This window comes from Carcharhinus amblyrhynchos, chromosome 3, assembly GCF_965287045.1.
Source record: "Carcharhinus amblyrhynchos chromosome 3, sCarAmb.v2.hapA, whole genome shotgun sequence".
Classification (NCBI taxonomy): Eukaryota; Metazoa; Chordata; class Chondrichthyes; order Carcharhiniformes; family Carcharhinidae; genus Carcharhinus; species Carcharhinus amblyrhynchos.
In genome coordinates, this window is record NC_137326.1 from 117653803 (window position 1) to 117671852 (window position 18050).

Below are 18050 nucleotides of genomic sequence, written 5' to 3' on the forward strand. Positions count from 1 at the left end.
TGTAGCCATCCCCTTCATTATCTTATACGTCTCTATAAGATCCCCCCCTCATCCTTCTAAACTCCAACGAGTATAGAGCCAGTCTATTTAGTCTCTCTATTTAGTCTCTTTTGAACCAACTTCACCATCCATTTTGGTATGGAGATGCCGATGTTGGACTGGGATGGGCACAGTAAGAAGTCTCACAACATCAGGTTAAAGTCCAACAGGTTTATTTGGAATCACGAGCTTTTGGAGCGCTGCTCCTTCATCAGGTGAGTGCTGGCCCTTCATCACCACTCACTTGATGAAGGAGCAGTGCTCCATAAGCTCATAGTTCCAAATAAACCTATTGACTTTAACCTGGTGTTGTGAGACTTCTTACTGCACCATTCATTTTGATCATGGCTGATCACCAAAATCAAAATCCTGATCTCACTTTCCTCGAAATCCCTTAATCGTTTTAGCCCCAAGAGCTACACCTAATTCCTTCATGAAACCACACAATGTTTTGACCTCAACTACTTTCTGTGGTAGTGAATTCCATGTGATTGTAGCTGCTGTAAAGCTGATGCAGAAAATAAAAATGCTGTTGTTAAGCTGCTTGTTGTCATTGGTCGTTTTGTAAATTTTAGTTGAATTATCTTATTCAATTGAGATGCTATTGTGAAAACTAAATATGATGCATTTTTTTTTGTTTATGAGTCATATTTATTTTACCTTCAATTTCCCCTCAATTCTCCTAGCTAAGAGGGTCCTAATGACTCCTGTATTATTGACTGTTCTAAAATGTGATCTCCGGTGAAATGGAAGTACCTTTCTACTGTTTCATCCTGGTGTTCACACATGACATAGAAACAGAAACTAGAAGCAGGAGGAAGCTATTTGGCCCTTTGAACCGGCTTCACCATCCATTTTGGTGTGGAGATGCTGGTGTTGGACTGGAGTGGGCACAGTAAGAAGTCTCACAATACCAGGTTAAAGTCCAACAGGTTTATTTGGAATCAAGAGCTTTCAGAGCTTTCTGCTGCGAAGTATTTTCCAATATCGTTTTTGGTGTAGCTGTTTATGAAGTGCATGAGAGTGACAGTGATCATTCTTGCTCTAATGTCTCTTACCCCTCCCCTTTACTATGACAAAGAATCTGAATGATGGCAGTAGCTTCGGAGCTTAAACCCAAATTCCCTCCATAAACCTCTCCACCTCTTTACCTCTCTCTTTTTGGTGCTTCTTAAAACCTATCTCTTTTACCAAATGTTTTAAGGAATATGGGGCAAAGGCTTATGCGTAGGGAAAGGTTACAGATCAGCCATGATCTCTTTAATTGGCAGAATGGATGCGAGGGGCTAGATGGTCTCCTCCTGTTCCTAAAACACTTGTCATACCTTTCATATTGTGAAAATTTCTCAGTCAATTGTTTATTGTGCCACTGTTTCTGTGTTTATTTCTCAAAATTATTTCCAGCCCCTAATTTCCATCCATCCAAATGAAAAATATATTGCTGCTGCCTGAGCCCATATGTTTCCAACAATCCTCTTGCTACCAAATCACTCAAATCAGTCTCCCGCGCAGTGACTCTGTCTACACATCCCACTGCCTCGGAAAAGCAGCCAGCCTAATTAAGGACCCCATGCAATCCAGACATTCTCTTTTTCACCTCCTTCCGTTGGAAAAAAGATACAAAACTCTGAGGACATGTACCAACCGACTCAAGAATAGCTTCTTCCCTGCTGCATCCAGACTTTTGAATGGACCTACCTCGCATTAAGTTCATTTTTCTTTACACCCTAGTAATTGTAACACTACATTCTGCACTCTCTCCTTTCCTTTTGTATGAACGACGTGCTTTGTCTGTATAGTGTGCAAGATACAATACTTTTCACTGTACACCAATACATGTGACAATAGTAAATCAAATCAAATCAAATCAAAATGAGTTTTACAATCAATAATAAGCCCTGCTCCTAATAGTTGAGTACAGTGATGAATGTAATGCACTTTACAGGCTTTGGTTGCTGCAGGTGAGCAAGGAAAATGTACTAAGCTCTAGGAGTCCTCTTCCATCTGTTCCTCAAATCCTGTGCCCTTCTATAGTTTCCACTTCAAGGGGGAAGAAATGTGATTCTTTCAAAAAAAAGAAATTGCTGCTGAAATTTGATCTTGCGAGGAAGGAGATGTAATTGATGAATAGTGTTCTAAATTCCTCTGTTAAAATTATCACACAACCGCCGCTCAAAGGTATGTAGCTGCGTGCTCAAGCATAAAATACATTTTTGCAGAATAACTAGAAGTTATGTTAATAACAGAGAAGCGGTTGTGGGAGGTCTACCCAAATCTATCTCTCACATCCAGGATCAATCTTATGAAGGTGTTCATAATAATTCAGCTATACCGAGCGCTTGTTTGACTGGCATTTGATGCGCTTAAAAGGATTACTCTAAAATCTTAGGAAGGTCACCAAGAAAAATATATGAACTGTCTGTGACTTTTTTTTGTGAAACACCTAGCATCTGCAACTTTTTATATACTCACAAAGATTAGCTTAATGTTAGATTTCCTCAACATAGTTAAACAGTCCTTCCAGTCATTCTCATTCCAATTATAAGCTATTTGCTATGCCATGGCATGCAGATCTGCTCTATTTTCTTGGGTGGATCTGCACTTCTATGTAGTTAATTCATATAGTTTTGTAAGAATCAATGTGACCTTTAGCCTGGGAAAGCTGTCTTGATTATGCAAAAGCACGACTTTAGAATCTATAAAACTGTAATAACAGCATTCGGATATAGAAAGACACACTTATTATTTTGGCACTACGTAGTGCTGGTTCTCTGTCTTTCCTTCTTTATATGTTCCCCTTTCACATCACACACAGAAAGGATGGATCTTTTCCATTTGTGCTCTGTTATTATCCAGCAGCATGGTGGCACAGTGGTTAGCACTGTTGCTTCACAGTGTCAGGGACCCTGGTTCGATTTCTAGCTTGAGTCACTGTCTGTGTGAAGTTTGCACATTCTCCCCGTGTTTGCATGGGTTTCTTTCGGATGCTCTGGTTTCCTTTCATGTTCTGAAAGATATGCTGGTTAGGTGCATTGGCCATGCTAAATTCTCCCTCGTGGAACCCGAACAGGGGCGGGAGTTTGGCGACTAGGGGATTTTCACAATAACTTCACTGCAGTGGAAATGTATGCCTTACTTGTGACAAATAAATAAACATCAACTTTATTAGGTCCCCAAGCAGTGGTCCACAAACTCAAGCAATCAGACCCAAAAGCCCAGTCATTTCAGTTTAATTTGGTTGGTGTTTTGACCAGTCTGAATCTTCAGCATGTGAAATTTGCAAGGTGATGTCTACCATTGTCTTTTTCTGTATTATTGTTGGTGTGTGGGCAGCATTAATGAGGCTTCATTTGTTGCCCATCCCTTGTGAAGATGTTGGTGGGCTTTCCTTAAACCAGAGTAGTTTGTTCTCCCCACAATGATATTGGGAAAAAATGTGAGCATGTTGGTCCAGTAAAGGAATGGTGATAAATGTCCAAGTCTGAAATATTGTGTGACTCGGTGGGGATTTTGATTGTCATTGTGTTCCCAAGGCATTGCTGCTATCATAGATCTTGTATGTAGATAGATTTTTAGCCTCTCAGGGAAGCAGGGGGTATGATGAAAGGGCAGGAAAGTAGAATTGAAGCCCAACAACAACCATGGTCATGTTACATGGCAGAGCAGGCACAGTGAGCTATATTGTCTCCTCCTGCTCCTATTTCTTGTGTTCCTATCTTTCCCGAGGGTAGAGGATGCAAGAATTGAATGTGCTGTCGAAGTTACCCAAGTGAGTGACTGCAATGCATCATTTAGATGGTGAATTGTATTGCATTGATGATGAAGGAGTTGAATAATGAGTTCAGTGGCAGAGATGTTAGTCAGGTAAACTGCTCTGTTATGGAGGATGTCCAGTTTCTTAAATATTGTTGTGAATGCAGACATCTAAGAAAGTGATAAGTATTCCAGGTGATTGGAGCCTTGCTTATAGTGGAAAAACTTTGAGGTGTCAGCAGGTAAAGGTAGAAATCTTGCCAGAGTAAAAGGTCTTCAGGTCTGGCCTTTTCAAGAATTTCAGCACATAACCCATGCTGATAATTCATTGCAGTACTGATAGGATTATGAGAGGATCTGTCTTTCGAGAAAGACACTCAGCTGAAGCCTGACTGTATGTTAAACTGAACATAAATGATTCTATTGTGATGTTTGAAGAGCAAAGTGTTCTCCTGGTCAGCACTCCTCCCTAACCCATAAACGTTCAAAAACAGACTACCTCATCATTCATTTATTATTGTGAGATTTCACAATTCACAAACTGAAGGCAACATTTGCTCTTATAACAGTGAATGCCCTAAACAAAATAGTTCATTGAAAACGAAGCACTTCAGGACACCTTGAGAAAATGCTTTGTAAGAGCGAGTTTTTCCTTCTTTCTGCATTCTCACAAAACAGTGAGTGAAGGCATACCTATAATGAGGGCTATGTCAGCAGCAGCATAACAAATGACATGAGGCGAAATCTTCCAGTCTGTAGATGTGCATCAAGACCATATGGAAATCCTGATGTGCTGATCTTCACAGGAATTGCCCAGGGGGTTTGGAGTCCCAATGGGCAAATCTCCTGCTCCCCAGGATCCTTGGTGAATGTCTCTAACTCTCAGCTTGTTCGTAGGACTTACCTACCCAGATAATGTTCGACAGATTAAAACCTTGTCTAACATCTGGTAACTACTCACTGACACACTCAGTATAGATCAGAAATGAACCAATGGAGGAGGATAGGGAAACCCATGACATGGATAGGGAACAAAAAAAGCCAGAGGTACATGGGACCAGATTTTCATGCTGGTGTCCATTTGAAACAGAACTGGGTAGGATTTAAAAATGGCAGGGCAAAACCAGATTCCATAATCCCTGTCCATATTCCCATTGTCTGACATTTTTATGACTCCAGGATAATTGTGTAGGTGGACAGCCAACATTCTGTTCTTGCCTATTCCATTGCTAGGGTGAAAATTTTAGACCCCTTGCTATTTTCATGGGCCTGATTGTTAAGAGTCAGAATTCACAGCACATAGGATAATTCTTGGAAACTACTGAGTGGGTAAGTGGATAGTTACCAGATGTTAGAAAAGGTTTTAATTTGTCAAACATTACCTTGGTAACTACCCGGGTAAGTATTATAAACTATCTGAAGTCTCCAGTGTTAACTCAGAGTATCAATGCTACCTGCTCCTGGAATTCTTTAATTGACAGGCTTTGACATACGACAGATTGCTCTTTCAGTTTCAATAGTTAGCTGTGTATTGTAAGTTAAATGTGTTTTTACTGCAGTGATCGATTACAGAGCTCTGTCCTGCAAAAATAAATTAACCATCACATTGATCAGCATTGTGCAAGTGTTGAGATTTACCAGAGTACCGTCCCCATTTGTAAAATGTTCTTGTGTATTCAAAACTGAAGAAAACATTCTTCTGAGCTCTAGTGTAATAATCTAAAATGATTTAAATGACCAGATGCCACGCCATCCACCTGCCTTCTTTGCTACCTCGGGCTTGCCTCCACAGCTGGCGGGCCCATCTCCATCCTGTCCCTGTCTTCCCGGAACAAAAAATAGAGGGCAGGAACCTTTGTAAGAGAAATGAGTCTACCAAGTCATGAGATTCCCCGCCTTGACCTACTTGCCACATCCATGAAAATCCAGCCCATTTTCCTTCCCTGATACATTGAGTAAATGTGTTTTTTCCAGCACCTAGGTCACAGCAGTGTTGTTGGGAGCCTAGAAATGAATTGCTTGTATCTGCTAAAGGTCACTAGGAGAGAATATAATCCACATTGCTTACATGATTCTACGATAATGAGTTACAGGATGTAACCTCAATGAAAGTTCAGATAATGTAAAGAAGCTTTCATTAAGTGAACCCTGAGATTAGATCACGATGGATTTTTAAATGAAAAATGTAGCATTTAGTTTCTTGTCCCCCATAAGGAATTTGACCTAATCAGTGCAACTTTATGAAAAATAATTTCCTGTTGTTTGAAAATTAATGGTGTTTCTGTGACCCTAGCCCTCTGCTTCTCAGTGTTCTTTCTCTTCTCTCTTCTTCATGAGTTGAGTCGACCAGTAATTGCTGCCCCTCAAGAAAATGAAACTGTAAAACAAGAAATAAATTCTTCAACAAGGCTTGATTCTAAGCCTTGATTCCAGATTATTGCAAATGTTTTTGCCAGTAAATGGGAGATGGACGAGTAACATTTTTTGGTAAATAATGATTTTTGTGCCTTTTGGAGACATTCTGATTATTTTTATTGATGGCACAATGAACTGTAAAGCAGTCATGCTACATAATGTGGAAAGTATCTTAATGTCAACATTTGTAACACAGGATGAGCTCCCCATAAAAGAAACCATCAAAATCTGTTAATTGATGTGATAGTGATATAAATCACTCATTAATTGGCTAGTTACTTGTTCTATGCACATTTTAATGCTACTTAGGCTGGATGCTATGGCTATGTTTATCTGATGGGATTATGGAATGAGGCTATTTGGCCTGTTGAGTCCGTGCCAGCTCTTGCAAGAACAACTCAGCTAGTCCAACTTGCCAGCCCTTTGCTTATAGTCCTGCAAATATTTCCCTCCAGGTGCTTATCTAACTCCCTTTTGAAAGCCACAATGGAACCTGCCTTATTCAGACTCTCAGTCAGTGCATTCCAAATCCTATCCACTCACTGCATAGAATAGTTTTTTTTTCAAATTGCCATAGATTCTTATGTTATTTACGTTAAGTCAATATCACCTGGTTCTCAACACACTCACCAATGGAAACAATTTCTCCCTATCTGTTTGTAAACGCATGGATTTCAATGGTGAATCCATTTGGGAGTGAAAACGTAAAGGATGCTCTGTGATTATTTCTGATACCAAATGTTATACAAATAAGTAATTTTAAGATGTGAAGGGAGAGATACAAAAGGATCCAGAGGGGCAATTTTTTCATACAGTGGGTAGTGAGTGTCTGGAACAAGTTTCCAGAGATAGTAGTAGAGCCAGGTGCAATTTTGTCTTTTAAAAAGCATCTAGATGATAACATGGTAAGATGGGTATAGAGGGATATTGGCCCTACACGGGAAATTAGGACTAGCTTAGTCATTAAAAAAGGGTGGCATGGACAAGTTTGGCCCAAGGATCTGTTTTCATGCTGTAAACCTCTATGACTCTATGCTCCGTCTCAACCCCCAGTGATCTTTGACATCCCTATCAAATTTCCTTTGAACATTCTCTTCTCTAAGGCACACAATCCCAACTTCACTAGTCACTAGTCTATCTTTCTCACTGATGTCCCTCATCCCTGGGATTATTCCAGTAAAACTTTTCTGCACAATCCCTAAAGCCTTCAGATATTTCCTAATGTGCAGTATCCAGAATTGAGCACAATGGGCAGAATTTTCCATTCTCTGCACAGAGTACTGGCTGAGGTGAGGTAACGGCTGTGACGCTGGCTGGCTAGTCAGCTGGGCTTTCTCTTCAGATAATTCAGCAGTCGGTGCAGAAAGAATCTGGATCGTGGTTCTTGCCATCACGCTGGCAGGAAGGGTCCAGAAAATGCTGGATGCCGGCAGTCAGAAAATGAGGATCAGGGTGCTCTTCCCAAGATAAAGCACAAGAGCTCATGCCCCACCCATGCACACACAGAAACCTCCTGCCCCCCACCTTGTAGAAACAGGGAACATCTCCATCCCCCCACAAACACAAGAGGAATAAACACAAGCACAAAGGGAAATACCCCCAGCAGATAAGGGGAGCCACCCCAAGGGAGATCCCCTAGGGGGCAGTTACATTCACCAATGTCATTCTTTCCCATCCCAGTTATTTTGTTCTCTTTGGCTCCCCCTCTTGTGTCTCCGTTCTACATTTAGTTCCCCAATGAGATTGGCAAACTCCTTCTAGGCCACAGCCATGTCAGGGTGTAACTAGACACTAGCAGATGTAGAAGATTTTTCTTTCTTTCCTTTCGGAAAGTGGCATGATTCCTTTCTTTTATCTATTCCCTCTTACCTTGGCATTGTTCATAGAATCATAGAATCCCTGCAGTGCAGAAGAGCCCATGTGGCCCATCAAGCCTGCACCGACAACAATCCCACACTGGCCCTATCCCTGTAACCCTGTTAGTCTCCCTAACAGAAAGGGGCAGTTCTGCATGCCAATCAATCTATCCTACACATATTTGGACTGTTGGGGGGTAAACCCATGTAGACACAGAGAGAGTGTGCAGACTCCACACAGACAGTGACCCAAGGCCAGAACTGAACCTGGGTTCCTGATACTGTGAGGCACTGTGTCACCGTGCCATCCATAGGTGTTCACCTATCTATTTCTCTAAATATTGCTTGTGAATAATGCTCATTATCTTTGAGTTGCTAAATGGCTTATGAAGTTTCATCCATTACTAATGAAACTATTGCACTGCAGAGTGAAATTCAATTGCAAAACTTATAGTTGATCAAGTGCTGTTTGTTGAATCACAAATATCCCCTAACTCCCTTGTACAGAAGGGGTTAACCTGGGTTGGGCAGGGTTTTTAAGCCCTGTGGCAGTGTCCCAGATCTCACTCCTGTAATTGATGGAGTCAGAGCCCCTTCAGTGATTGCATTTGATTCCTGATAAGATAACTTCCCAAATTAGCGGAGGAGGACAGGACCCATGGAAAATGAATTATTTTCGGTCGTGAGCGCAGATTGTGTTACTTGATAGTATAGACGCAACTAAAATTAACGTACACTCGAAAGCATGTTTTCTTTGGATATTTGTGGTTTCGTTGTTTTGTAAAACAATATTCTACTGTTTGCAAAGCTTTGGCAGTTCTACAGTATTGTTCCTTTTGGTGTTTTATCATTCAAGCTGGACTCAGTGCAGTGATAGAGGGGATTCTTTAATCCTTTGGAGTATTTCCTGTGATTAAAGCAGTTAGTGGTGCGTAAGACCCTGTTAGGTTTACCCTTTCCCATTGTAGTTAGGATCTGTAATTAGACTAATCTTCCTAAATTAGTGATGTAACTTTAAATTAAAAAAAAACATTTTTTTGCGGAACGGAGTCTGCCTTTATTATTCAACTTGAAAGCAACACTAATTCTTCCAGCCATTGCACACTGGACCTTAACATAACAAAACTAGAAAACCGCTGAATTTAAGCTGAAGATTATAAGAAGAACTTTTAAGCAGGATACAAAATGGCATTTTAAATCTCAATTTCTTAACAGAATTCGGGAATTATTTGTAATAGTATTGTATAGTTGAGCTATAGGTAAGAAGTGGCTTGTGATTCAGTGGTACAATGTATTTCTGCACGTAGTGCTTTCCTAAACTGTTCACTCTGCAGCATCTTTGTGTTCATGGAGAGACTGGGGAAGCAGAGATGAGGAAACAGCGGTGACTCTATTCAAAGGGACCAAGCCAATTTCCCCCCAAAGAATGAAAGAGCAATCTTGTGCACCTGCTGGTGTCTTGTTACACCCTGACATGGCTGGAAAGAGAATGTGGGAAAATATTTGGAATGGAGATGCAAGAGAAACGGGGAGCCACATCGAACAAAAATGCTGGGATGGGGAACATCTGACATTGCTAAACAATAACAGTGGTGTAATTTTGAAAACAGGAGCGTGAAGTAGGATGAAGTGGATAAAACGAGGATTCGAAGAAGCTTAAAAGATATCTTGGGCCGAAGGCAAATCTTGCACGTTTTTCAAAAGTAGTCTGAAACATAATGGGGGGAGTTTTCCAGCCCCAGGCGAGCTCCCTAGCAGTGGGTTGGACAAGCCATGCAAAATACTGTCGACATTGGCGGGACTGGAAGATCTCACGGGCAGCCAATGACGAGCCGCCTCTGCCACCAGAAAACAAGCTGCCAAGGCTTGTGGGGGCGGAAGGAAGGGGGGGGGGGTGGACTCTGCCCATGGTTTAAGACAGCCACACGTATCGATGAATTATTTTCTCCTGCTCTAACACTGTATTGCAGGTACTATCACTAAAAGTAAAATAAGGTACACAAAATAGGTATTTGTTTAATAATGTAATAATGATAATAAATAACATCTGACTCTCTCTGGGTATTTGTGCAATACAGAAAATGCAATTTTCAGGATTAAAATTAATTATGTTTAACAGAACTTCGGCAACTGGTTTTAAAAAATCCTCATCCCTATTATGAGTCATACATTCAGAAAATGTTGAAAGTACGCTCAGGGCAGTTAGCATCTTAACTGGTCATGACATTTCAGGGACATTTGTTTGTCAGAACACAACCATTCTGATTAAGGGTGCAATATACCTGCCCAATATAGATGTTGCCTATTCCACTGTGTGTTCCCAGTAATCATTTCAAATTTCTGACGTTTACAATTTTCCTTTTTATGATTTCTTCCTTTTTTGGATCCAACTTGTATTTCCACTCCAGTGTTCTGTAGTCTATGCAGATACCTCAGCCATTCAGACACTGCAAGAATTGTTGTAATCTGAAAATTACTACACATATTTATCTACCTCTCAGTTCTTCATTGCTATTACTTCTGTCTTCTTCTAGAATCTAAGATGATAGTTGGCACATCAGCTAAAGTGTGAAAACTCTGTGAAATCTTCCAACATGTAGCATCCAAACTAAACATAAATAGCATACCATGCGGGGAGTATCTTAAAGTCATTACATGACAGGAAGGGAACCATATCAGCATCGTATGATCCAGAGCCTCTTTGAATTCCAGTACATATTGGCAAACAGTGAAATCAATTATGAAGCCGTCACGAATGCTAGTTAGAAAGGTCTCAAACAAAATTTGCCTATGATATAGTAAGTATGTGTTCTGCCCCAACTAAATGTACTTGAGATATATTTTCTGAAACATTTACTACAGCAAGTACATGTTTCATTTATGTGGTTATTTGTATATAATGAGTATTGAGTGTGTGAAGACATTTTACACGCAGCAGGAAAATATATCATTCTACTTGAGATACTAAATTAAGAAATATATGTGCTTCCATAACATTGATTAAATCCAGCTGGTAACAAATGTATGTCTTCATTGCAATAAAGCAAAATATTCTGTTTATAGATTCTTTCTAAGTCTCATTGACCCACAATTGCTCTTTTGTTCCCTTGATCTAAGCACAAGTGAACTGTTCCTACCCCAGCACCATTTTCCCTGAAGACATCAAAGTATTGTTCAGGAATGTGCAGTTTGTACACTCTTGGCACAGATCTTTTCTCAATGCCTTGGTCTGTGCTCACAGAACTAGAACAATAGCCAGTGGTATAAAACCATCCAGTACAGAGTACTGTCTGTCTTTCCAGCATCTTTCATTCATTTCATTTTTATGTGTTCATGGGATATGAACAGTGCTGATAAGAGCAGCAGGTATTGTCCATCCCTAATTGTCCTGAAGAAGATGGTGGGGAGCTGCCATCTTGAACAACCCGTATTGTTAGGAAGTGAGTTCCAGCATTTTGACCCAGGGGTTGTGAAGTAATGGCAATATCTTTCTAAGTCAGGATGGTGTGTGATTTGGAGGGAACACATTTACAGCTGTTCCTATGCGCCTGCTCCTCTCATTTATCTAGATGGTAGAGGTTGTAGGTTCGGTAGGAGCTGTCAAAGGAACCTTGATGTATTGCTGCAGAGCATCGTATGTATGGCACACACAATACAGCCACAGTGCACCGGTGGCGAAGGGAGTGAATGTTTAACATGGTGGATAGCATGGAATAGCTACTTTGTCTTGGATGTCTTTGTCTTGTCAAACTTCTTGAGTGTTGTTGGAACTGCACTCATCCAGGCAAGGGGAGAATATTACCCAGCAGAATCCTGATTTGTGCCTTCTAGATAATAAGAAGATTTTGGGGAGTCAGGAGGTTAGTTACTCACTGCAGGGTTCCCAGTTCCTAACTTAGTCACGTAGCCCTGGTATTTACGTGGCTGGACTTTCTTGTCAGTGGTGACCACCTCCTCTCCACAGAGTAATCAAACAATGCCATTATTGCTTCCATAGTTATTTTGCTTAGGTTAAAATTATTAATACATGATAGCTGAAGCAAGGTCACTTAATGTATATTGATTTCAGGGATAGACTGAAAGGGTTCACAATAAATATTGCACGTACTTGGAGCTACCTATGCTGTGTATAGCACAGTTTGCTCAAACTAAAGGCCCAGTCTCTGATAGTGATGTTGATTAGAGATAGTAAGGCACATTGCTGCTATCCAGTTATATGGTGCTGCTGATATCTTAAACTGTAGAATCCTCTGAGTGAATAGCAGCCTAAAGCTCACTGCCAATGAATTCCCTTCTTTATATATTTGCTGTGCTGATTATGGATGCTGCAAAATTGCATGAGCTAAAGATAATAAAGATTGTAAGTTTGAAGCTGAGAAGTATTGAATCTATGTGAAGTTTGCACATTCTCCACATGTGTGCGTGGGCTTCCCCCGGGTGCTCTGGTTTCCTCCCACAGTCCAACGATGTGTGAGTTAGATTGAATGGCCGTGCTAAATTGCCCCTTAGTGTCAGGGGGTCTAGCGGTGTAAATATGTGGGGTTATGGGGATAGAGCCTGGGTGGGATTGCAGTCGGTGCAGGCTTGATGGGCCGCATGGCCTCCTTCTGCACTGTAGGGATTCTATGAAATCATGTGATCATTGAGTGCTAAGCACTGCCACCTCACAGCGCCAGGGATCTAGGTTCAATTCCCGGCTTGTGTGGAGTCTGCACATTCTCTCTGTGTCTCCCAGGGTTTCCTCTGGGTGCTTCGGTTTCCTCCCACAGTCCGAAAGACGTGCTGGTTAGGTGCACTGGCCATGCTAAATTCTCTCTCAGTGTACCCAAAGTGTGATGACTAGGGGATTTTCACAGTTACTTCATTGCAGTGTTACTGTAAGCCCACTTGTGACATTAATAATTTAACTTTATGAACATTATTGAATACACAGCACTTCATTATACAATCCAACATTTTAAATCATTTGAAGCAATCTCATGGACACAGGTTTACAGTGTTTGAAGAGTGGCTCACTCGCTCTTCCTTCATATCCCATTGTCATCAAAAGATAACTTTCCCTCTTCCTGCCATCATTCTATCTAGCCTCTTAGTGATAATGATAACCCAGTACATCACTAAAGACTCAATCCTCGGCTCATTCAGAAAGGCATTGCTTTTTCAAGGGTTTTTACAGTTAAGTGTCAGTTCAAGTGCTTTCTAAGATTTTTCATCAATGAGGATGTCCGATGTGGATGAGTTGAAAATCACTGGCAGCAACTTCTGGATTTCCACATTTAACTCAGAAACCAGATGTTGTTGCCAGTTGCAGAGTAACGATGGCAAACACTGACAGTTTTGCCGCCATTACTACTGCAAAAACCAGGGTTTACCACATTCTTTAATGGTTTCAGCATACCAGCGCAATTTGTTACTCCTAACTCGCTTTTAGTGAAGAACTTATGAAGTTCTCTTAATGCATTGCCAACACACATTGACGCCCAGATGTTTGCAACCATTTTCGTAAGATAAAATTCACCAAACTTCAAAACTTCTAATTGAAAGATATCTTAAAGTTGCCCGAATAGTGCTTGTAAAAACTGCCACATATTATCATCCAAGTGACAAATGAAAATGCGAAGAATTTGACTTTTTTTTAAATAGAAAGATATCCTATTGATGATATAATTACAACTCTTCAATATGATAAACATTATTTATGTTTGTTAAATGAGAAAGGAATGCACTTTGAGTATCTAGTTTTAACATTAAGAACTTCTTAAATCGGTTGCCCACAGCTGTGTTAGAAGGTGTTTTCCTGTTATTAAGTCTGCACCAGTATGGACTGTTGTATCCACAATCATCTTTAACAGAAAATTCTAGTTCTATTGGCAGATACTGAGGACACACTCGAGCAGCTTCCCCAGCCCATCTCTCTTCTTCGACCATTCTGCTACTCTTGAAGCCAAGCCATTTTATCATGGAGAATTGCCCCTTATATTTCCACAACATCAATGTAGTGGCAGAAACGGTAGCAATACTGACAGCAAGTCGAAACCTGCAACATAAACAATTCATTTGTGGGTTGGTTCTAATTCACGGAGTAAAATAATTGGTCTTAAGAGAGAAATTCATGTCAGTGCCCTGACTCAGGAACACCAGTCACAAACACTATCTGCCTTTTGTGTAATAGATGTTCTTCCCTCTGGTCTGTAGATGTTTAAAGTTTATTTGTTAGCATCACAGGTTGGCTTCCTTGAACACTACAGTGAAGTTACTGTGAAAATCCCCTAGTCACCGCACTCCGGCACCTGTTCGGATACACTGAGGGAGAATTTAGCTTGGCCAATGCACCTAACCAGTCCGTCTTTCAGACTGTGGGAGGAAACCAGAGCATCCGGAGGAAACCCATACAGACATGAGGAGACCATGCCATCTCCACACAGACAGTGACCCAAGCCAGGAATCGAACCCTGATGCTGTGAGGCAGCAGTGCTAATCGCTGTGCCACCTTTTGTCAGTTCTCCAAGCTAAAAACTTCCGCCTGTAATAACCTCCCTTTAAAGCACAATCTTCAGCTCAAGATGTGGTCGTCACAGCAGCTGTATTTTTTTAAGATGTTGCTTTTCGTAGTGATATTGAAATGTAATAAGTCAAATTGCCAAATTTTGTTACTGGAATAGAAAAAACATTATAATATTAGTTGAATGTGACTGTGTATTTGCAAAACAGTCTTGGTGATAAATGCAGATTGACATTTTTCGAACACTTGTTTGAAGTTTTTGCTGCATGCTGTGTTTTCATTTATGATGTCATCATACGTCAAATCTCAAGTTACCAAATGTGTTACAGGTTTATAAACTCCTTCTGAAGTAATCTAAGCAGCCAGCTGTGAATGTGGTGACCTCATTATTAGATTCATCTGCTTTTGTAAAGTGAAATTGATTCTGTGTGCTGTGATCTGTAGATGATAAACCAATTTCCAATGAAAGTCACTGAAGTCTGGACAGGTTTATTATGCATGTGCAGGATTCTCACTTTGACAAGCACTTTTTCCTCTACTATCAATATATAGGAGAGAGTTACTGCTTTGGGTGCAACTGGGAAATTGAGAGCAAAAAAACACACTCAACATTGCGCTGATTAGATTACAGTTCAAGTTTCCAATTTAAAAAAAAATCACTTGCATTATTGCAAAGCAAAACCTTCTATGAATCCAACAACCGGTCAGCATAAGGAAATATCATTATTTCTATTTTCTTTCTACTGACAAGTATTCTTTGAAGTATTTGAGAGTGGTAACCTGGTCCACTTATATAATACAACTGAAAATGAGTGTTACAAAAATAATAAATATGAGGTTCTCCATCTGTGTGTGATCTGATCACTAAAAAGGACTTTGGGAAAAAGAACTGTGCAGGGTCATTTTGTATTTTCATTGGTATACCTATTTGGTTTCTTAGTAAATTAAATGTTTTTTGTTATGGAAACTACTACTAATATGATATCATACTGATATGAAAACATCTAATTCCTACAAATACATAATCATGATAGAGAGGTGGTGGGGTACTGGTATTGTCTCTGGACTTGTAATCCAGAGACCCCAGGTAATGCTCTGGGGTCCCGGGTTTGAATCCCACCATGGCAGATGGTGGAACTTCAATTCAATAAAAATCTAGAATTAAAAGTCTAATGATGACCATGAAATCATTGCCAATAGTTGTAAAAACCCATCTGGTTCACTAATGCCCTTTAGGCAAGGAAATCTGCCATCCTGATCTAGTCTGGCCTACAGGTGACTTCAGACCTACATAAATGTGATTGACTCTCAAAGGCCATTAGAGATTGGGAATAAATGCTGGCCCATCCAGTGATGATGTGGAGATGCCAGCACTGGACTGGGGTAAACACAGTAAGAAGCCTGATAACACCAGGTTTAAGTCCAACCAATTTGTTTGATCAAATAAATTGGTTGGACTTAAACCTGGTGTTGTAAGACTTCTTACCATCCAGCGATGCCAGCGTCCCATGAGAAAAAACTGTGATGCAATTTGAAGAGTCTTCCCAAATCAGTGTAATTGTTGGAATATTCCAGCGTCAATGTGGGAGAATGACCAGTTTTATTGCTGAAGTCTGATTTGGATGAACCAGCGTAAAAGATCATGGAAGCTTGTACCTGAACGATTTTCAGTGCAACTCACTTTTTTTCCCGATATTTTATCTTGGTTCAGTCTGCAAGATAATTGTGATTATTTTTGAAATGACCTTTAGCAAGAAGCTGCATTGTTTTTAGCCTGTTAATTATGAAGCGTTTTTTTTTACCAGAAATGACAAACAATTAGAAAGACCATGTCGGAAACATATCCAGCATATCCATATCAAATTAAATATGTGCATGTTTTTAATGATTGCAATGTTTGAATGCATTATTTATCAGATAGGAGGTTGTTAATAAATTAATACATGAATTTTGTTTTGCAGAATGATGAGATTCTAACTTGGTGTGAAGGCCACAGGAGATGTGCTCAGGTCAGTGGAGCTGGAGACTCCCTTTGATTTCAGCATAATCCAAATATACCACATCCCATTTCATTGCAACTTTGCAATTTTAATTTGTTTATTTAATACAGGATTGTGGAAATGTTCATTCTTGTATTTGCTTCCAGCACAGTGTCTGCATAGTCGAATGTCTTGTTTCTGTACTGAATAATAGGAAGTATTATTGGCTTTGATGGAGATCTAATTGATGGGGTTTAGATGGATTACATGAAGAATACAGATGGATAAGTCATAGTGAGTCACAAGCAATCTAGTCAAACAGACAGGCTTTAGATAGTTTATATGTAAGCAACTAAATGCCCTGCTTCAAATTACAGCCTGTAACCTACTCCCAAATACCCAGTGCAATTGGGTACACACCTGGGAATGATTTAAAGCATTGTAATTTAATCGATGGTTCAAATTATACCTTTAATCTGTAAAGCTAGAGAGCTTAAAGTTATCCCTTATATTCAAAGTACATCCTTGAACATGGTATTGTCTGATCAGTATGTCCTGTTTCTGCTTGCAGGAGCTTTTCAGATGCTTTTTGCACTGAGAATTTCAATAGTCAGTGGTATTAAAATTTCTCAAACATTGCATATTTTTCACGTGCTTCAGAGAAAAGGGAACAATTTTTTCAATGGACATTTATTAGGTTATGTTGGATATAATAGTATTTAATTAAGAGTCTGTGTATTTAATAGACTGGTGAGTGCACAGTATCATTCATGACTTCAGATTCTGAAACAATCTCTATTTTGTTGTTGATTATACATTCAGTAGAAAGATGCTGCCGGGTGTCTATGGATAGAGAGAGCTAGGTATTCAAATATTTAATTCTCTGAGAGTATACTGGATAAAGTAATAGAAGTAAGCTCAATAGCATTTTGGGTTTTATAAATTAGTGTCTTGCCTGTAAGAATAAAGAAGATATATTTACACAAGATGTTGGTTAGAACATGTGGTAGTTTTGGATACCTGTCCTGTTTTCGTATGTTCCATATTGAAATTACATACATGCTTGGTTGCAAGTCTAGTTGATCTTCATGAGATGTGGATAGAATACTGCAATCACACAAATATCACTTGCAAACAGTCAACGTTTTAAGGTTCAATTTTAACTCTCTACAGGTGTGAGCAGACCTGTTTGAAGCCCTCTGACACAAAGGAAATTTCACTTTCACTGGGGGGCGGGGGGGTGCCTTCTCCACAGCTGTTCACTCAGCCCCATTTTATTCACACAGTTTTTATTTAAGGTCTCTGATCCTTCCCAGAAAGCTTAGAATCTTTGAAATGCCTTCCAAAACTTTAAAAACCTTTGTTTATGTTCAATTTCAGTCTAGTCCTTTTAACTCTCATTTGATTGACAGCTCAATGGTTTGTGATCAGCAAGCAGTCAGCAGTGTTTACTTACCTTTCCCTTCACGTCTGTCTGCATCTCAAGTATCCCCATTGTTCCTAACC

General features: G+C 39.9%; 1 protein-coding gene across 1 annotated transcript in view; it reads left to right on the plus strand.

The window, feature by feature from the left end:
- Positions 1-18050, plus strand: part of anos1b (anosmin 1b) — a 126613-nt gene that overhangs the window by 25615 nt on the left and 82948 nt on the right. Inside the window, exon 2 of the mRNA XM_080186482.1 lies at positions 16527-16574. Coding sequence (XP_080042608.1) covers positions 16527-16574 — 48 coding nt within the window. The remainder of the gene's footprint in view (positions 1-16526; positions 16575-18050) is intronic.